The sequence below is a fragment of the Hemitrygon akajei genome, chromosome 16 (assembly GCF_048418815.1).
Source record: "Hemitrygon akajei chromosome 16, sHemAka1.3, whole genome shotgun sequence".
NCBI lineage: Eukaryota > Metazoa > Chordata > Chondrichthyes > Myliobatiformes > Dasyatidae > Hemitrygon > Hemitrygon akajei.
This window is the reverse complement of record NC_133139.1, coordinates 26,256,338-26,278,806: the sequence shown is the minus strand read 5'-3', so window position 1 is coordinate 26,278,806 and position 22,469 is coordinate 26,256,338. Positions and strand designations below refer to the sequence as shown.

General features: G+C 44.1%; 1 protein-coding gene across 1 annotated transcript; it reads right to left on the bottom strand.

Annotated features, from left to right (window-relative positions):
- Positions 1-7,204: 7,204 nt before the first annotated feature.
- On the bottom strand, positions 7,205-10,696 carry LOC140739871 (transcription factor JunD-like). Its single transcript, XM_073068480.1, has one exon. The coding sequence runs from the start codon at positions 8,887-8,889 to the stop codon at positions 8,011-8,013; it is 879 nt and encodes a 292-aa protein (XP_072924581.1). The 5' UTR covers positions 8,890-10,696; the 3' UTR covers positions 7,205-8,010.
- Between the last annotated feature and the right edge of the window lie 11,773 nt (positions 10,697-22,469).

Sequence of the window (22,469 nt, the reverse complement as noted above, 5' to 3'; positions counted from 1 at the left end):
AGCAGTCAGGAGGGAGGAAATTGCCAACTCCTTGTTCCTCAGCAGAACACGCAGCATCTAAGAAATGAATAAACAGTCAACAGTTTGGGCCAAAACCCTTCATCAGGACTGGAAAGGGGAAGGGAAGAAGCCGGAATAAGAAGGTGGGAGCTGGAGGAGGAGAACAAGCCGGAAGAACTCATCTCTGGATCTGAGTGGATACACCATGGTTGCTATGGACTTTATGGAAGGCAAATGCATCCACACAATAGTCCTTCAAAGTTCTCTCCAGTCCGAAGCCCTGCATGAAACATGAGAGCCCCAGAGTGCTGAGAGCCAGATCAAAGGCATTCAAACCTGGTGTAGAAGAAAGTTACAAGAGGGCCAGCTACAATCTCTGGAAAGCCACCTCACAGGCAATGTAGCAATTTTGGACTGAAGTTGAATCAACGAAGGGTGCTCGTCCTTTGTGGCAGGGCTTCAATACTCTTATAAAGATAAATCAAGTGTCATAGGCGGGGCTTTGGTTCCAAGATGAGCTCAATGCCTTCTGTGCTCACTCTGACCGTCAAAACATGGAGGAACCATCACAAACTCCCACAGCTCCCAATGATCCTATGATTTCAGTCTCTGAGGCTGACCAACCTTCAGGAGGGTGCACCCGTGAAAAGCGTCTGGCCCATATGGGGGAATCTGGACAAGTACTAAAAACCTGTACCGATCAGCTGGCTGGAGGTTTTACTGAAATCTTTAACCTCTCGCTTCAGCAGATTGAGGGGACCACCTGCTCCAAGCAGGCTTCATTTGTACCGGTTCCTAAGAAGAATGTATTGACTTGCCTCACTGACTACCATCCAGTAGCACCTACATCCACAGTGATGAAATGCTTTGAGAGGTTGGTGATGAAACATATCAACTCCTGCCTGAGAAGTGACTTCGATCCACTCCAATTTGCCTACCAGAACAACAGGTCCACAGCAGATGCCATCTCACTGGCTCTTCACTCAACCTTGTAACATCTGGACAGCAAAGATGCATACATCAGGATGCTCTTTATTGACTACAGCTCAGCATTCAATGCCATCGTCCCCTCAAAACTCATCAATAAGCACCAAGACCTTGGCCTCAATACCTCCTTGTGCAATTGGATCCTCAATTTCCTCACTTTCAGACCCCAGTCAGTTTGGATCAGTAACAGCATCTCCTCCACAATCTCCTTCAGCACAGGTGCATTGCAAGGCTGTGTGCTTAGACCCCTGCTCGACTCACTTTACACTTATGACTGTGTGGCTAAACAGCTCCAATACCATATTCAAGTTTGCCGACAACACCAATGTCTTTGGCCGAATCAAAGGTGGTGATGAATTAGCTTATAGGAGGGAGATAGGAAATCTGGCTGAGTGGTCCGATAACAACAACCTCTTACTCAAACGCGAGGAAATCTGCAGATGCTGGAAATTCAAGCAACACACACAAATGCTGGTGGAACACAGCAGGCCAGGCAGCATCTATAGGAAGAAGTACAGTCAACGTTTTGGGCCGAGACCCTTCGTCAGGACCTCTTACTCAATTAAGATTATTGACTCTAAGAGGAGGAAACCAGAGGTCCACAAGCCTGTCCTCACTGGAGGATCAGAGGTGGACAGAGTCAGTAATTTTAAATTCATCTTTGTTATTATTTCAGAGGGTCTGTCCTGGGCCCAGCATGTAAATGCAATTACAAAGAAAGCAGGGCAGCGCCTCTACTTCCTTAGGAGTTTGTGAAGATTCTGCATGACATCAAAACTTTGACAACTTCTATAGGTGTGTGGTGGAGATTAAATTGACTGGCTGCATCACAGTGTAGCACTTCTTCCATTTGCAGAGATATGTGCCAGGAGGGAGGTTAGTGGAGAGGGATGAATGGACAAGGGACCATGGAGGGTGTGATCCCTGTGGAAAGTGGAGGGTGTGGGTGGTAAAGATGTGTTTGGTAGTAAGATTCCACTGAAAATGGCAGAAGTTGTGGAGAAAGATGTGTTGGATGTGGAGGCTCATGGAGTGGCAGGTGAGGACAAGAGGAATTCTATCCCTATTAAAGGTGGCAGGGAGATGGGGTGAGGGCAGATGTCCGGGAAATGGAGGCGATGCAGTTGAGGGCGGCATCAATAGTGGGGCAAAACGCTGTTCTTTAAGGAGGTCATCCCCGATGTTCTGGAAAGAAAAGCCTCACCTTGGGAATAGATGTGGAAGAGATGAAGGAACTGAGAAAAGGGAATAACATTTTTACAGAAAGCACAGTGGGAAGAGGTATAGAAGATAGCCATGGGAATCGGTAGGTTTATAAAAGATTTCAGCAGTTTGTTTCCAAAGATGGAGACAGAGAGACTGAGAAAGAGGAGAGATGTGTAATAAATGGATCAAGTGAATTTAAGGGCAGGGTGGAGGTTAGAGGCAAGGTTAATGAGCTCAGCATGAGTGCATGAAGCAGCACCAATGCAATGGTCAATATAGCAGAGAAAGGTTGAGAAGCATTCCCAGTGAAGGCCTGGAACTTGAACTTGGACCCTTGTGACTAATTCTAGATTTCACTGAAGAATATTGTTTATATTGAAAGTCATGATTTTTCTGATCCACCTTCCTTTGATAATGGAATGACATTGGCATATCTCCAATCTAATAGGCCAATTTCCAGATGATAAACTTCAAAAAGTATTGTTCATCACCTGTAACTTTATGGCCGGGTGTGCTGGCAATTTACCTCCCCAAAGTCCCATTATTTTCACCATTGCTAATTTTCAAGAATGTTGAACCCAGCTAATTTCTTCTCTTGAATTAATTTTGTTACTTTTATCTTTTACTTTATGTTCTTCATCTACCGGCTGCATTGTCCACCACATCGTTGTTTTCTTTACAATTATCTGCCTTTAAAGAGGCAAGTGTCCTTTGGCTTCTCTTTAATTATAAAATGTTTTAATATCAGCCACTGCTCACAGGTTTTCCATCTTCTGGCAGCTTTTAATATTTTGTCAGTTTGTTATTTTCCTCAATTCTCCTAGGCTTCCTCTAAATATTTTTGTCATCTACAGATTAAATGAATTCTTTTGTAGCACTATCATTGAAATAAGTCAGGAAAAGCCCTGGTCCTAGCATTGGCTCCTGATGAATATTACCGTCTACCTCACTGTGTTCTGTCATTTAGTCATTTGTTGCCACTGCCCATTTTACACTGTTGGCTGTCACCTTGCAAACAAGCCTACTTTGCGGTCTTCCTCAAATGGCCTTTTTATCTCATGTGGTCCATATAAACCACATCAACTGCATTTCTTTCCACAGCCATCTCGCCTCATCAAAAACACTCAATCAGGCTAGTTAAAAACGATTTGCCTTTTATAAATCTGTGCTGACTTTCACTAATTAATCTGCTGTCTTAGATTCTTATTTCAATGGTATTTCGCCTTCTGTTTTCTGCTGATCAGCTTGTACCCTGTGCCAGTTAGATATTAACCTCCCTGCCACTTTCCCTTCCAAAACATGTCATGTTTTGAACCAAGTCATTCAATGTTTTAAAAGACTTTGAAAGGCAGAGGAAGTATAAATGGGGGTGTAGCAAAAGAATTTCTACCCTACTCCAACTCAACCCCCCCCCCCCAACCACCCACAGCTTCTACCACCTCCTTGATAATTGAAGACCCACCAGCTCTCGGAATATCCTGGAAAATCTCTTAACCCAAAGACCTTAATATGCTTAAAGTTTTGTGCCCAGAATTCAGTTCTCAACTCAGACCTGTTTACGCATTGCTATATCTAATATTGGTGGTACACATCAGTTTCAGCGTCTCGATGTGGGCTCACTCACCGTCACCTCCTGGGATCGCCAACAGTCTGCCACAGCTTTTCAAAGCTTCAGGGTGTTTAACTGAAAGCCATTCTATGCAATCACTCAGCACCGGCTTTTCATTGGCTGGTTCAGATTCTAAATTGTTGTGACATCATAAACAGCACCACTCATGTGACTTTGATTGGCATCATCAATGACATCCCCTCAGTGATATCAGTGTGGAAGTGTTAGTGGTGAACAGAACTAGTGATAAAGGATCTAGCGCTTTCCTGTCATATACGATGAATAAACTTTTCTCTGGCTTCCAGCCAGGTACAGGTATCAATTATAACCGATGCTTCGATGACAAACTCTGCCATCTTCATCAGTGATGATGCCCGAGTACATCTAGTCCAGTGGTATTTATAACCCCATAGTCCACCCCTCCTGATTGGTTAGTCCTCGTCCAATCGGGTTTTCACTCTCCCACCTTATTAGAACCAAGGACATTAGAGAAGTGTTAATGAAGGCAGCAGGGTACACCCATGACAGTAAATATCAGGACTCCCAACTTAATGATGTCAGTAATACCAACAGAAAAATTGATGCAAAAGGGGTCGCTTTTGTGATGTCAGATAGTATTTATATCAGTGGGGCAAGATGAATTTTCTCATGGTGTACCTAGCATTTGAGTTCCAACCCAGAACCGTGTCTTTAATCTTCTATGTTATTCTTGGTCAGCTATTTTTTCCTCTTTTCTCAAAAACATCTGTGGAATCCATATCCCAGTACAAATTAGCATCTTTGGGTCCACCAGGGTCTGTGGGACTTGACCCAAATGAGAATCAGTGTTGGTGGGAATAATATCCTCACACGTCCATTGTCCCCACCAGATTTCACCATTCCACGTGAGCTTAACTTCACTGTGTCCTAACTTGCGTCAAGGTTTTTGTTCATCATTACTCCTCATCATTGCTACCCCATTAACCAACATCGTGGATTTAAAACTGGTTTCCAAATCATTTCATGACAATCTCTCCCCATCTCACCAAACTCTTATAGCTCTCCAGTTCTGGCTCCCTGAGCATTCCTGAATTTAATTGTTTTGTCACTTTTAGCGGTTGCTCCAAAACATAGGAGCAGAATCAGGCCATTGAGTCTGCTTCACCATTCCATCATGATTTATTATCCCTCTCAATCCCATTATCCTGCCTTATCCCCATAATCTTTAACATAGAAGACATCAACCTCCATTTTAAATACATTCAATGACTTGGCCTCCATAGCTGTCTGTGGCAATCAACTCCATAGATTCACCACCCTCTGACTAAAATTCCTCCTCACCTCTGTCCTAAAGGGACACCCTTGTATTCTGAATCTGTGGCCTCTGGTCCTAGGCTCCCCCATTATAGGAAACATTCTCTCCAAATCCACTCTACCTTGACCTTTTCAAGACTCCGTAGGTTTTAATGACACCCCCCCCACCCCACTCATTCTTCTAAAACTCCACTGAATAACTCCTTGGGCTGTCAAAATGCTCCTCATACTTTCAGTCACCTCACACCACTGCTATACACACACTAAATCTCTCTGCTTCTCCTTCAAGATATGCCTTAAAATCTACTGCTTATGAAACCTTTGGTCTATCACGTGGCTTGTTCTTTTTTTTTATTGTTTTACTACATTCAAGTCAATAATTTCACATTGCAACATTTCATAGTTCTTCTTTCTCTCAGTTAATTACTAAGTTTATCACCTGAGGTACTTAGTTTCCAAATCTTTTTGGAGATAACATTCAAGGGAAAGGAGATGCAATGTAATTAACCCATCTTAATCAGTGTACCTTATTGAATTAGTAATCACATCCCAACAGAAGCAAGCCCACTTCAATCATCCTAGGTTTCCAGTTGGACAAATATCCACAGGCAGAATTCACCAGGCTGTGGATGGTACCCCTTATATCATGACTGGATGGAGGTCAATACATGGTTCTGCCATACAAGAGAACACCCCAGACATGATATAGAGCATTCACCTCAAGCTTTTACAGTGTGAATTTCACCATCTCCGATGGCATCAAATCCAACCATTGCCAGCTGAGGCCCCCCCCAACCCCCACCCCCCGACCCCACCACCACTGAGCGCAAAGCAACATTAATCTCCAGTGTGTGGTGGATCGAGGGTCACCGATCCAGACAGTCATCTTGCTCCAATGATAGGGAATCCAAGTCTGGCAGGCTGATAAGAATATTGCCCAATCCCCATTGTGTTTGTGGGTTTTTTTTTTGCAGTCCCACAAGTCACTTTCCCGTCCGTAATCTGTGCTAGGAAGCAGCGTCACTCAGTGGGGGAATGCAATCGAAACAGAGTTAGCTAGTACAATACTGAAGTAGTACATCTCATATCCATTACCGCTGTGAATGGATGCCACCCAAACCGTAACAGTAATTATACATTGCCCACACCCATCCCAAGACTGGATTGGTAAAAATAATCCCACACTCCAAATCAACCCATCACTGTCAATCTTTGGATATTGTGTAACTCACCCCCACAACTTCATAATATTTCTGGAATTGGCTGAATTTTCCTTTAAAAGACGTTTTTGTGCTACCTCAAGTGCCAGTTCTAGTTGAAGCTGAATACATAGTCAGTTATAGGACTACAGGAAACAGTAGAGAAGTCAGATTTTTTTTTTACTAGAAATAACAAACTTATGATTTCCAACCTCATCTAAATTCCAGCATTCTTCCCTGGTGACTCCAGGGAACTCAGGTGAGATAACAGTGCTGACTGAACAACTCAGGGCTGTTCCGTGTTGCGTAATAAACCTTATCGGCCCCTGCTGAGTGGCTGATAACCAGTTAATGACCAGCCTGACTGGTGTTTTAACAGAGAAGCAAGCAGCAGCAAAAATATATTGCCGGCCGTGTGGGTGGGAGAATCAACCAGGCTGCTAGTTGACTGTTTAATTTGATCTTATTTCCTCAGAATCGGGTTCATTGTCACCGTCCTGAAACTTGGTGACAGTGAACCTGCTTCCGATTCAGGGGGAGAAAAGATCAGTTTGTTAATTAAACAGCAACATAGCAGCCTCTTCAATTCTTGCACCCTTAATACACCAGTGCAATACTGTACAAAGATAATTAAGTGTTCTCACTGACCTGCTGCTGAACAGGGCAACATGAATAACAGTGTCCTATTCCTCATACTGCATTACATCAGCAAGGATGCTTAAAATATTTGTTCAAACTCCAAAAAACATCCACAAGAATGGAATACCAGAAATTACTGTTACAGAATTCCCCTTAAAATGGGCCAGCTCTGAACAAAGAACCACCCCAGTCTTTCCCATGCAAAATCTTTCCACTTAAGCAGGCTTGGGATGTGGGCCATTGCAATTAAATGCAAAATACATCTAACATCTTAGACATAAAATACTTTTATTCAAAAATCACATAGTAGCAATACACATTGGAATGTATAGCAAACCTGGAATCTAGTCAGACCATTCCCATTACTGTATATAAATAGAGCATCTTTCAAATGGTAAAAACAAACATTCCAACAATATTGTAACAGAATCAGACACTTATTTACAATTATTTAAAAGTTTGCACCTGGATGCAAACACAAACACTGCACAAAACGAGCAGGCATCCGATGTTAGTCCGTAGGTGGTTTTTAAGACCACAGCTAGTCCATGCATCAGCTTTCTACAAACAGCAGAGACCAGTACACTGAGCGCACGTCAACCGGACTCAGACATGCAGTGCCAGACATAGCTATTGGCTTTTGGTCAATAGAACTCAGTCAAGTTATTATCTCAAAGTCACTGTTGGTCTGCCCTTCTAGGCAGAGCTCTCAAGAGTTCTTCAAACTCGACTTCACTGCTGGAAGGGCAATCTTAAACATGGTCCACGAGCCTGGGTAGGATATTTTGGAGGATACTCTGTGGGAGAGACGTGGATGGACAAGCCTCAGGAGGCTAGGTGCTGAAAGACGAATGTAGCCGGAGTATTATAATGGCCTGCACAGGTCCACAAGTCTAATGGGTTCGCACCTGGTGTGTAAACAGATGATCACGGACTGGATGCTCCCCCGGGCGTCTGGAAGGCTTCAAAGCGATGGTTCCTCTGATGGCCTGTGGGTGGTGTCCTGCCCCAGGTTTCAGGGTAAAGCCCGCAGGGTCCTCATATGGTCCATGGGGGTAGATGTGCGCAAGCCCGGGGCTAGTAAGCTTGCACCTGCGGACTGATCATCAGCTGGCAGCCGCTGTTGACGTGGGTCAGCACCTTTTGCTTGAGCTGAGCCACTTGTTCCCGGAGCAGGCTTGCTGTGGAGGCCAGCTCCGAGTTTTGGCACTTGAGGCTCTTCACCTTGTCCTCCAGCCGGGAGATGCGCTCCAGCTTGCGCTTCCTGCACTTGGAGGCGGCGATGCGGTTCCGCAGTCGCTTCCTTTCAGCTTTGATACGCTCCTGAGTGTCCATATCGATAGGCGAGACAGGCGGGCTGTCGCCGAGACCCGACACGTCCGGCACGGTTTGCGGCTCGTCCTTGGGGACTTGAAGACGGCCCTGCGGACAGAGAGAGTGCCCGAGTGGTGGGTAGGTGGCGGCGGTGGTTGAGGTCTCGGGGCTATAGGTGACTGCCGGCGCCGGGCCCGGCGTCCCGCTGTACGGGCTGAGGTTGGTATAGACAGGAGGCTCGGAGTGTTGTAAACCGCCGGAGTTTCCGCCAGCTCCCGAGACCGGGCCGGGGGCAGGGAGCGGAGCCTGCGGGCCTGCCAGGCCGTTCAGCTGGTTCTGCTTGTGGAGGTCCTCCAGCGCCTTGACGAAACCCTCGGCGAACGAGTTCTGCTCGTCGGTCACACTGCGGGGGAAGAGGTTCTGCGCCGGCCCGGGGCTGGTGGTCACTAGGCCACTCGACTGAATGATGAGGCGCTCGAGATCGGGAGATGCGAGTTTGAGGAAGCCCAGGTCGGGCGAGCTGAGAGGGGCCTCGGAGTCGCGTTGGTTCTTGAGGCCGTTATCGGACACAGGCAAGCTGAGGCTCTTCTTCATGCTGCTGACCGTGCTCAGGGTATCGTCATGGTAGAAGGGCGTTTCCATGCCGGGTCCAGACTGCCGCTGGGAAAGGACGCCCGGACCTCGGTCTCCGCGTCTGGTTTATACCGAGCTCCAACAACACAGATACAGCTCCTCCTGCAGACAAGTAGCTCACTACCGCTCGCTTCCCACCTGACCCTTTATATCCCCTCGTCCACGTGTTCACCTGATTGCATTATGTCATATATTTGTCCTCCGATTGGCCGCCAGTGACGTCTTCCTCCTCTGTTATTTTGCATATGGCTCGACCATTGGCCAATCGTTGTCACGGAGACGGATTGTGTACTCCAAATAGCGCGGTGTGTTGTGGGGTGACGTAATGGTTTCGGGGTGTGGCGACTTGAGGCACGTGGCTGCCTTATTTAAGGTGGATCTGGAGCTGGTCTCTCGGCTCCCAACAAACTTCAGAAGAAGAGGTCAGTGTTCCGGGGGCGTTAACTGAAGTAGAGGTAAAGTGAGATGGCTAGGAGGAGGAGTAAGGTTAAAACAACAAGTGGCCGACCTTCACCTTGAAATGAGAACATTTGCTGAGAGTTACTGTGTGTGGTCCTCCACATCAAGGTGGATGAGGAACACACAACTCGGCGGCTCCTGCTCTGCGTGCTCATGCATTGCGCGGAGGCTGTTCAACAAAGCTACGGAACTTCCTTCACAACACCAGCCTCAATTCTCTTTCAGCCAAACAACTGGAGCAATCTACATATTTTGAAAAGTTCGTAATTTATTTACTGTTTTTCTGGGATCTGGGGGTTTGCTGTATTGCCTATTCCTGCTTGGCATATGACCTCATCGGCTTCACATTATGGAAGCAGGTCATTTGGCCCAACTCGTCTATGTTCCGAGTGAAAAGTAAATTTATTTGCAAATTACATACGTGGCCCCTAATACAACCCTGAAATTCATTTTCTTGTGGGCAGTCACGGTATCTACAAGAAACGCAATAGAATCGATTAAAGTCTGCACTCAACAGGACAAATGTGCAAAAATAATCAATAAACTGTGCAAATACAAAACGAAAGAAAAATTAATACTACTAATAAATAAGCAGTAAATATCCAGAACATGAAACAAAGAGTCCTTGAAAGTGAGTCCATAGGTTGTGGGAATAGTTCAGTGATAAGGTGTGAAGGAGTAACTCTGGATCTGTTGTGTGGGTCTTGAGGCTCCTGTACCTTCTTCCTGACGGCAGCAGTGAGAAGAGAGCATAGCCTGGTTGGTGGGGGTCCTCAAAGATAGTTGCTGCTTTCCTGTGTCAGTGTTCCATGCAGGTATGCTCAATGGTGGGGAGGGCTTTACTGATAATGCACTGAGCCATATCCACTACTTTTTGTAGGCTTTTCCATACAAGAGCGTTGGGGTTCCATACCAAGCTGTGATCATCCAGAAAAGATATTCGCCACACATCTATAGGAGTTTGATGACATACTAAATCTTTGCAGACTTCTAAAGGCACTGCTGTGATGTGTTTTCCAGGACAGATCCTCTGAAATGGTAACACAGAAATTTGACATTGTTGACTCTCTCCACCTCTGATTTGCCGTTGCAGACCAGTGAGAACACTTTTGTACTAATCCTCTCTCCCAGCACCCGGCCTTTTGTGCCTCAGGAAGAAAAGTCCTAATCTAGCTACTTCCTGAATGCTGTCAGTGACCCAGCTTCAACCTCTCTCCAAGGAAGAGCATTTCCAGGTTAAGTGCATTCCCTCTCCTTAAGAGGTCCCCCTCTCCTTTCAGAGAGAGGGCACTGTCTCTGACTGGAATATTTTCCTCATGCTGCTGACCCGAATGGGGAGTGCTCCTTCTGAAAATAAAAATCACAGGAATGCTTACAGTATGGAGGAAAGTCATTTGACCTATCGAGTCTGCTCTGGCTTTATGTAAAAACGGTTCAGCTAGTCCAACTCACCTCCCCACAGCCCTGCAAACATTTTCAGATGCTGCAATAGAACCTGCCTACAATACTACCCCTAAATGGCCATTCCACACCTGACCTCTTTGAGTAAATAAGCACTTCAAAAAAAAATTTACCAGTCACCATCATTTTATTTACCATCATTTCTCACCACACTGAGAAAGGAAAACTGTTATCATACCATCTATTCTTTCTACACCCTTCATGATTTAAATACCATATCCCCTCACAAACCTTTTGCAAGTAAAGCAATTCCTGTTTCTCTAATCTACCCAAAAACTTTGTTTTTGGTGTATCTCTTTTGCAATCTTTCATCTTTACTGAGTGGAAACATGATTGATTAAATTCTCCAGGCTGCTGTCTCTGACTGGGGAACCTGATCTTTTCAGAGAGTGCTAAAATTTCACTGGGATACCAGTTTCCTTCTCTTCTGAAGTTGTTAACTGACTAGTAGGGAATAGTCTCCTCATGATACTTTCTCACTGGAAAATGGTTCCCTCCTTTCCCCTCAGGTGATTATTCTCATCAGGAAACAACCGCACTCTTCTCCATAAGGCAGGACTTTCCAACCCGGGGTCCTTGGTTAATGCTAGGGGTCCATGGTATCAAAAAGACTGGGAACCCCTGCCTTAAGGTTAAGAGTTACAATTCTGCCTCCTCCTTTCCCGATAGTGCTCCCTCCCATTTTGTTGACATGCATATTCTGCATGGGTGTAACAAATAGCAGATTCTGCTATATACGGACATATGGAAGAGATCAGCATAGCTTCAAACAGGCTGTGTGCATCTATATCACTGAAATGCAGGGACTGGGGTGAAAACGGACGTAGCAAGCAGTGACTGAGGGTGACTTTTGACCGGGACGAAACCGGGCTGAAGTGAAAGTGTTGTGCAGAAGTGAGCAGGGCCACACGGAAGAGAGGAAATTTAGATAAATAACGTATTATCATTGAAAGGCGATTTCCATAATCTCAGGATTTACAATCGCTCTTTGCAGTTTCGAATTTTAGTCAATGCTGGGAAATGTACTGGCTAATTTATACACAACAAGCGCAAACAGCAATCGAATAAAACAACCAGAGTAAAAAAAATGTGGAGAATCTTTTAAAAATTCTAGATTGATATGGAAACTGCGAGGTTATAACTACCAGGAAAGATCAATCAGATTGGGAGTCACTTATCTTGAAATGGAGGGATCAGATGAGGATAACATGATTTCGTGCAGCAGAGATTAAACCAACTCGCTTAATTATAAAATAGTTTACCCAATGTGATCAGCAAGCTGAACCCGATAGAGTTAAATATGATAAAATTAAGATTTAAAAAAACTTTCTCACTTCTTGTGACTGAATCGCGCCTCGTTCTATCTCATTTCCTCTTGACCCCCTTCTATCTCGACTGAGGCATTCGTACCTCTCCTTAAAACTATTTAATTACCTCCTTAAAACATTTCTGAAAAAAACGCCTTCCATGCTTCCCCCCACCCCCTTCCCAACGCATCACTTCCTGCTTAAAGCTCTCTGCTGTTTTATCACCTTTAACCATTTCTCTGGGCAGCTGCTGCCCGTTCTAGTTTCCGGACACCCATCAAACCTGATCAGTTCACACCCTGTGCGTTCAGCATATTTCCCTCTGTGAGCCTGGGGCTGTTTATAATTGACGATAGCCACCCCCACCCCCTTAAACAGAGATGTCGGAATCACATCAGCGATCACGTCAGTGTTATTTATGGACAAAGGAAGGTGAGCGCCAGGAACTGGAATCACAATCAGTGAACCAGCTACATTATTCTGAAAACATTGTGATTTCAAATAACGCAGCCCAAACTAAAATATACATATTTTACTCCATATTTAAGGAGTGCATGTCAACTGAAGAATCTTCAAACAGTTAATGAGTTCTGTGTCAATACTACAGCACATTATAATATTAGAAATGGGTGGGGTGATTATACTTGTGTAGAAAGACAAACAGTGAGATTAAAGGACAGCTCCTGCTAATCCTCCCACTCAAGAGGGAAGGCATAATGATAGGAATTACATTACAAAGCATCATTCCTTCAGTGTATCACTGACATTTTACAAAACTACAAACCCCCTTCCCTGAGTAGTGAAGATTTTACTTTATTTTGGAGCGGTGGATTGTGAGTCAGAGCGCAGCAGATCCCCATTCAGAGCGTGGGTGGGTGAACTGTTCCACACATTGACTACACAAATATCATCCCAGAGCTTCCAACTCACAGCATACAACCTCAGTCCTGTTTTGGACAAATTGACGGGAATAAATATAATCTGCTCTTTATTCCTTTTGCCTGGGCCACACAATCTCAGAGAGAGACGCTGCTGCATCATTTCTTGATGCACCACGGAATGCTGCTGTGAGAAAGGACAGGGGCAGTGCAGATGAGGTGTGGGTAGAGGGGGCTTTGCTTTCTAGGCTGTATTTTTGTAGTTTTTTTTTGGTTAAAAGTGCTTTGTTAAAATATCACGAATTCTAAAAATGTTATTCTCTGGACCCACAACATATCCGGGTGGAGTCGACCAGCCTCAGAGGGGCTCCAGTGAGCTAGTGGATACCTCACACGCCTTTACAAGGGACCAAGCAGGTGTGAACTCGAGAAAGGGATAGGTAGACAGCATAAATAGTTATCAATGGGCACTTTGGCCGATCTTAAGGATAAACTGTTAAAGGGGGGTGTATTGCTTTATGATCTACCCCTGATCAGGAGGGTAGGATAGATGTGAATCCAGAACGTGGGACCCTCTCCCCATAAATATTCAAACAAAGGCAGCGACCTCATGCACCCTTAACACTCATGGGCATGGGCTCCTTCGGGATGCGAAAATCACAAGTGGCCTGGGAGACTCCGATGTAAGAAACTGTTGTACAGAACTCCCTTTGCAATATTCTCCACCCCCAGTTTCCAAAGTCAACATCAATGAGGGGTGATCTTCAGTGGAAGTCTTTCTGTGTCACTCTCACTGAATGGACCACCATTGGCCCTCCATTTCAGAGCTGCAGACAAAGGTGATGAAGTGGGGAATGTACAGGAGCAGTTTTTGTTCAGCGTGAAACAGGACAGAAAGAACGAGGAATGGCTTGTTATTTGGGACTGGCTTCACAAGGAAATTCCAGGATCCAGGTCTTGAATGATTCAAGCTAAATTGTAAACAATGGTGAGAGTACGTGGCTGCTCCACCATCTGCTCTGTTCCACTCCCAGCCATCCTGACGGAGGCCCCATCTTTGCCAGAAGTGCAGATTCTGTTTGGAGGCAACAACATCTCAAATACATCACCAACACACACCATCTGGGAGGATGCTGTATATACAGGTAATTCTGCAGGGTCCCAAGACAGAGAGTCATCATCTGGATATGGTTGCAATGTATGTTTTGATGTACTTGTGACTAATAAATAAACCTAATCTAATAAATAAATTAGTTAATCTAACAGGACATACATCAACAACTAAATTACCTTTTCAATTCGCAGGCTCAGAGCTGTGTAGAGTCTTGGTTTCCTCTGGCCCAAGACAAAATCACCAGGTGTATACTGCATTATGACAGTAAAAGCAGGAACAGGATTAAAGCACTCAACAGGAAGCAAAGCACTGCGGCCACCAGTTGGTTTATGACCAGCACTGTGGGAAAAGGCAAGGAGGTGGTCCTGTCCATTGCTCGGGCAGAGTGGACACTTCCACCTCTAATACTTGCCATTTGCTGGCCAGCCCTCCTCTGCTGTGCTGAGGCAGGTCTCCAGATGGAGGAGGTGTGTGCTGTTCTGTGCAAGTAGCCTCATCTTCTCCAGCAGTGATTATAAAAGCCCAGAACATTTCTCCTACTTAATTCATGCGGCGAGTTCTCTAATATCCTCCACAAGCCGATGGGATCTGTGATGGTAAGGCGAAGAAAGTCGCAGCACCCAGGTCTAGAACGATTCCAACTATAACAGTAAGCTTCAGTGCAACTGCCTGCACAGAGCCAGGACTGCCAACTCCTCTAAAGGTTTTGCAAGAATGATATTGCACAGGTGGAATATAGGTAGCTAGAGATGAGATATGAACTGTGCTGGACAATAAGATGGAGCACACACAAAGTACACTGCAGATGATGTGGTCAAATCAACACGTACAAACAAGCTGGATGAATTCAGCAGGTTGGGCAGCATCCATTGAAATGAGCAGTCAACGGATGCTGCCCGACCTGTTGAGTTCATCTAGCTTGTTTGTACATGTTAAGGTGGAGCACATGGCATCCACTCCTGGCCTTTGGCAATAGTGACCCACATGCCGGACGTGTAGAGGATTGCTGGGATGTAATGGGTATGCTTGATGGCTACTGGCTGACCTGGGTTCCTCTGGGTACACTGGGCTGTATAATGCTGGGTATTTTGGACAGCACTGCATGCTATTGATCGTGCTAAATGATACTTGGTGTGCGGTGGGTACAAGCGGTGATTTGGGTTAAAAAAAACTGTTGGAATGGACTCTCTGTTTCTTAATGGGCAGGCAGACTGCAGAAGCTTCCCTCCTTAACTCATGCTCCCCCCACCAACATCATTCCTAAATTACTCTTCCAGATGCTTAGAACATAAGACATTGGAACAGAATTAGGCCATTCAGCCCATCGAGTCTGTTCTGCCATTTGATCATAGCTGATCTATTTCCCTCTCAGCCTCAGTCTCCTGCTGTCTCCCTATAACCTTTCATGCCCTGACTTATCAAGAATCTATCAACCTCCACCTTAAATAGACTCAATGACTTGGCCCCCACAGCTGCCTGTGGCAACAAATTCCACAGATTCACCACTCTCTGGCTAAAGAAATACTTCTTCATCGCTGTTCTAAATGGATGTCCCTCTATTCTAAGTTTGTGCCTTCAGGTCCTAGACTCCCACCACTATAGGAAACATCCTCTCCACATTCACTCTATCTAAGCCTTTCAATATTCAATAGATTTTACCACCCCCCCTCCCCCCCCCCCGCCATTCTTCTAAATTCCAGCGAGTCATCAAACGCTCCTCATATGATAAGACTTTCAATCCTGGAATAATTTAATGAACCTCCTCTGAACCGTCTCCAATGTCAGCACATACTTTTTTAGATAAGGGGCCCTAAACTGCTCAGAATACTCCAAGTGGGGCCTCGCCAGTGCTTTATAAAGCCTCAGCATTACACACTTGTTTTTATATTCTAGTCCTCTCAAAATGAATGCTAACATTACATTTGCCTTCCTCACCACCGACTGAACCTGCAAGTTAACCTTTAGGGAAGCTTGCACGAGGACTTCAAGTTCCTTTGCACCTCAGATTTTTGAATTTTCTGCCCATTTAGAAAATAGTCTTCACTTTTACACTAAATGTGTATTACACATTCTACTAAAGTGTATGACCATACACTTCCCAACACTTTATTACATCTACCACTTCTTTGCCCATTCTCCTAATCTGTTTAAATCCTTTTGCAGATTGCCTGCTTCCTCGACATTACCTGTCCCTCCACCTATCTTTGTATCATCTGCAAAATTGGCCACAAAGTCATCAATCCGTCATCCTAATTATTGACATACAACATAAAAAGAATCTGTCCCAACACTGACCCCTGTGGAACACCACTAGTCACCAGCAGGCAATGAGAAAAGGCTCCCTTTATTTCCATTCTTTGCCTCCTGCCAATCCACCAATACTCTGTCCATGCTAGTATCTTCCCTGTAATGCCATGGACTCTTATTCTGCTAAGCAGTCTCTTTGTGTGGCACGTTGTCGAAAGCCTTTTGAAAATCGAAGCACACAACATCCACCAGTTTTCCTATAGCTATCCCGCTTGTTATTTACTCAAATAATTCCAACAGATTTGTCAAACAAGATTTTCCTTTAAGGAAACCATGCTGACTTTGGCCTACTTTATCATGTGTCTCAAAGTACCCCCAAACCCCATCCTTAACAATAGAGTCCAACATCTTCCCAACCTCTGAGGTCAGGATAACTTGCCTATAATTTATTTACTTCTGCCTCCCTCTCTTCTTGAAGAGTGGAGTGACATTTGCCGTTTTCCAGTCCTCTGGAACCATGCCAGAATCTAATTATTCTTGAAAGATCATTACAAATGCCTTCACAATCTCTTTAGCTACATTTTTCAGAACCTCGGGTGTAGTCCATTTGGTCTAGACAACTTATCTACCTTCAGTTCTTTCAGCTCCCCAAGCACCTTCTCCCTAGTAGTAGCAACTGCACTCACTTATGCCTCCTGACACTCTCAAGCCTGCAGCACTTGTACTGAAAACTGATGCAAAATACTTGTTCAGATCATCTGCCATTTCCTTGTCCCTATTACTACCTCTCCAGTGTCATTTTCAGGTGGTCCGATATCCACTCTCACCTCTTTTACTCTTTATATATCTGAAAAAAAAACCACTTGGCATCCTCTTTGGCTAGCTTACCTTCATATTTCAGCTTTTCCTTCCTTATGGCTTTTTAAAATTGCCTTCTGTTGGTTTTTAGAAGCTTCCCACTAATTTTTGCTCCATTATATGCCCTCTTTCTTTTATTTCTTTAGAATACTTCTTCTTTGGGATGTATCTATCCACCTTTTGAATTTCTCCCAGAAACTCCAGCCATTGCTGCTCCACTGTCATCCTGCCTAGTGCTCCCTTCCAATCAACTTTGGCCTGTTCCTCTCTGATGCCGTTGTAATTCCCTTCCCTCCACTGTAATACTGATACATCCAACTTTAGCTTCTCCCTCTCAAATTGCAGGGTGAATTCTATCATGTTATGATCACTGCTTTTCAAGGGTCCCTTTACCGTAAGCACCCTAATCAAATCAGGTTCTTTACATAATACCCAATCAAGAATAGCTGATTCCCTAGTGGGCTCAACCACAAGCTGCACTAAAAAGCAATCTTGTAGGCCTTGTACAAATCTCTCTCTTGGGGTCTAAAATCAGCACCAACCTGATATTCCTAATCTACCTGCATTTTGAAATCCCCCATGACTATCATAACATTGCGCTTTTGACATGCCTTTTCTATCTCCCGATGTAATTTGTACCCCACTTCCTGGCTACTGTTCAGAGGCCTGTATATTACTCCTATCAGGGTCTTTTTACCCTTGCACTTTCTTAAATCTACTCACAATGATTCTGCAACTTCAGATCCTATGTCACCTCCTTCTCAGGATTTGATTTCACTTTTTCTCTCAGACTGGGCGGCAACATTTACTGTTCACACAGTAATCAGGATATAACATCTGTATCCCAGTCACCACAGATAAGTGATCTCTCTGTTTGAATATACTGTATTATATTGTGGTCTGGAGTAAAATAGAATGACCCAGCTGTTATACAAAGAGATTGGAATATTTAATAAGCGGCAACACTATCTTTACCTCGGGTTGTACACAGTTATGTGAGGTCTGGTCGTTTACAGGATTCCTTTTTTAATCTGACCATTCCCTTTTGTCCCGTTGCTGCTACCACACGACGCCTGGAGAAAGTATGAGGCCATTCCCAGGTCTTTCTAAATGAAATAAAGAATGAGTGAGTCTACGTGCTCTGTGCGTGTATACACACACATAGAGATGCCTGGGTGCCTGTGCGCCTGGCGGGAAGTGAGTGCAGAGGCAGACACACGTCAGATCAGACATTTGCAATCGGTGTGGGTTGAGAGTGGGTGAATCGATAAGTACCTCGCCTTTCCGAAGACACCGAAAGGAAAGTTTCCTTGAAGCCGACAGACAGCGAAATCAGATATGTTTACGCCTCTTATTTAAGCATTGGGCAGTGGAGCTAATCTCTACGGTACTCAGTTCATGTTTCGCCCAGACCCTATTTGGTTTACGTTGCCGCAGCGCGCTTCCATCAGCACACGCCTATATTTAGGACGAAATGAATGCGTGCCAAGAAATCACACGCCCTATATTAAGATGTGAGATTTTGCAATGAGTTTGAATAAGGAAGTACAGTGAAAAAGGTCGGAGAACGAGTTTGTCAAGATCCAACTGATAATGCCCTACCCGACTGACTGCTCTTTCAACCCCGACGGCCTCCCCAACTCTTCGTCAATGTACAGAACGGCTCATTGTGTACTGATCTCAGCCCATCCCCGCTTCCTGCTCTCTCCCACTCGCTATCCCTCCCCCGCCCAGTCTCTCTTTCCCTTACCCTAGTATTCCCTCTGAACTTACACCCTCCACCCAGTCTTACTCAGTGTATCCTTCTCCGTTCACTCTCTCTCCTACCTCACGTTCTATACCTCTTCCTTCTACCTCCGTTTTCATTTCCTTTCTCCACTAATACTGTATTCGATAAGAACATGAGCCAGGAGTAGGCGAGTTGGCCTCGCAAACCTGCTGTGCCATTCAGTAAAATAATGGACTGAGATATTATGGGCCTCGTAACCACTTCCCGGCTTTCTCCCATGCTCTTTGACTTCCTTGTAGTGGAAACGCTTTGGTCAGTTTTCACCTTGAACAGATTCCTCCACAGCTCCCTGGGGTAGAATATTCCAGAGCCATAACTCTTAAAGAAGAAATTCCCCCCTGTCTTTGTCCCAAATGTCGATCTGGTTTCAGAAGTCCCCACAAGAGAAACTATTCTTTCAGCATTCACATGTCAATTCTCTCAGAACCTTACATGTTCAGTAAAGACACCCCTCTCGTTCTTCAATTCTCCAAAGTACACAGTCGCAGTCTCACCAGCATTTTTGCATTCATCAGTCCCATCGTGCATTCTGCAGCGCCTACAGGTGCATCAACCCTTAATAACAGAGGTAAAAATTACCTAGTATTCCAGATGGGATGGGCCGTCACAACTACACTATTGAGTTCAACAAAATGTATTAGTGTAAATTGTTGAGGTCCTACCATTGATCCCCTTGGCACCTCACTAATTATTGATTGATAATCCGAAAATAGCCCATTTATCATGATTCTTATGTTTTCTGTTAATAAGTCACTGCCCCATCGATGCCATTTTCTCCAGCCTCATGACCTCTTACACATAAATCCTCTGGTCCTCCTTTATCTACAGTCATCCGTCTGTCTATACTAGCAAATCTATCAAACGGTTTCACTTTAATAAAACCATATTATGTTTGATTTCTAAATGGATTTTGGAGCCATTTTGCAATTTAAGGATCAATACCTTGAAAGCTGCAAATGTCACATCACATTACAGTTCCGAGCCGGTCCTTGCAGCTCTGTTCATTATTCTTCTTAATGCACTATTTAGTTTTGATGTGGCTAGATTAGTGTCGATGAGTCCACATTTGAAATGCTATCCAGTATTCTGCTAAGTGATCCACTCGAGCTGATATAATCTTTCACTAGTTACACTTTTCAGCATTTCCCTTATTTTGTTGATATTTCTCCCTGGCCCTACTCTGTGGAGCCTTACTTATCATTAACTCTGCTCTGACACATGGGTGATAGTTGAGTGGGAGGAGAGTATTGTCACTGGACTCTTCAAATGACAAGGGGTAGGAGGATTGGCATGTTGCTGACTTGGGGAGTTTTTTTGACCCAATGTTGGTGTGTCAATGGGCTGTGGGTGTGTTGCTATGAGCCATCAGAATGATAAAATAGTTTATTGAGAGTGGGTGTATAAGATTAGTGTCTTTCTCATCTGTGTTATGAACTGTGGCATAGAGCACACCCATTTTCACATAAGACATCAAACTCGGATACAACGGTTAGTGCTTATCCTCTTCAATCATTTGTCTATCACTCATTTCTAAACAAAGTCATCCAAGTGATTATTTTGGGTGATGAAGAGGTGATGATTGATGAAGACAATCTTCACTGTTTTGCACTGAGTTTCTGCAGAAACACAAGGAAATAGGAGAATGAGTAGCCCACCTTGCTCTTCAAGCCTGTCCCACCATTCTATGATCATGGCTGATCTATCCAAATTTGATTTCTGCATCAGCTCCCCAAAACTTCAAGTCAGCAATCTTCAAAAATTGGAAAACTGATCTACCTCAAATACTTCCCACTGCACTAGTCTCCACTTGTGGCAGAGAATTCTAGAGAGGCATTAACTTTTGCATATTTACACGTTGGTTTTCTCTCCATTAGTCATCTTTCTACATCTGCCATCTTGGCATTGTGAATCCCATCGTCCCAACTACAATTGTAAAAGTTTGTGAACCCTTTGCAATTACCTGGTTTTCTGCATTCGTTGCTCATAAGATGTAGTCTGATCTTCATCTAAGTCACAATCATAGACAAACACAATCTGCCTAAACTAATAACACACAAACAGTTGTACTTCTCGTCAATACTGAGTACACCATTTAAATAGTCACAGTCTAGCTTCAGAAAGGTATGCAAACCAAATAGCCTTCTACAAAGCTGTTTGGAGTCAGGTGTTCCAATCAATGAGATGAGATTGGAGGTGGGGTTGTAGAGGTGTCCTGCCCTATGTAAACAAAAAGACACACAGAGTCAGGTTATTGACAGAGCTTGCTTTTCTCAAGAAAGATCTGTTTATGTGTACCATGCCTCCACCAAAACAACTCCCAGAGGACCTTAGAAGAATTGTAGAGATGCATGAAGCTGGAAAAGGCTACAAAAGCATTTCTGAAGACCTCAGTGTTTATCAGTCCACAGTAAAATAAATTGTTTACAAATGGAAGAAATTCTACTCTCCCTCAGAGTGAGCAAAGATCACACCAAGAGCACAATGTGCAATGCTGAAGATGGTGAAAAAGAACCCAAGGGTAACAGCAAAAGGCTTGCAGAAATCTCTAGAACTGGCTGAAGTCTCTGTTCATGTGTCTACTATAAGAAAAACACCGAACAAGAACGGTGTTCATGGAAGGACACCATGGAGGAAATCACTGCCCTGTGAAAAGAAAATATTGCTGCATGTCTCAAGTTCGCAAGGGACTAGCTGGATGTCTCACAACACTTCTGGGACAATATGCTGTGGACAGATGAAACTAAAGTTAAACTTTTCGGCAGAAGTGCACACCGCAGTTTGGATCAAAAAGGGCACTGCCCACCAACACCAAAACCTCATCACAACTGTGAAGCATGGTGTGGGGCTGCTTTGCTGCCTCTGGGCCTGGACAGCTTGCCATCATCAAGGGAACAATGAATTCAAAATTGTTTCAAGACATTTTACAGGAGAATGTCAGGGTAGTGGTCTGTTGTCACCTGAAGCTTAATATAGTTGGATGATGCAACAAGACACTTATCTGTAACACAAGAGTAATTCAACAACAGAATGACTTAAAAATAAGAAAATTCATGTTTTGAATTGGCTATGTCAGAATCCAGATCTTAACCCAATTGAAATGCTATGGTGTGACCTGAAGGTGGTTGTTCATTCAAGGTATCTCAGAAATATCAATGAACTAAAAGAGTTTTGTATGGAGTAATGGTCTAAAATTCCTCCTTGCCATTGTACAAGTTTAATCAGCAGCTACAGGAAACATTTGGTTGAGGTTATTGCTGCTAAAGGAGGTTCTACCAGTTATTAAATACAAAGTTTCACATACTTTTTCCAGCCTGTACTGTGAATGATTAAACAGTATATTCAATAAAGACATGATAAGTACAATTGTTTGTATGTTATTAGTTTAGGCAGATTGTATTTGTCTATTATTGTGACAGATGAAGAACAGACCACATTTTATTAGTAATTAATGCAGAAACTAGGTAATTGCAAAGGAT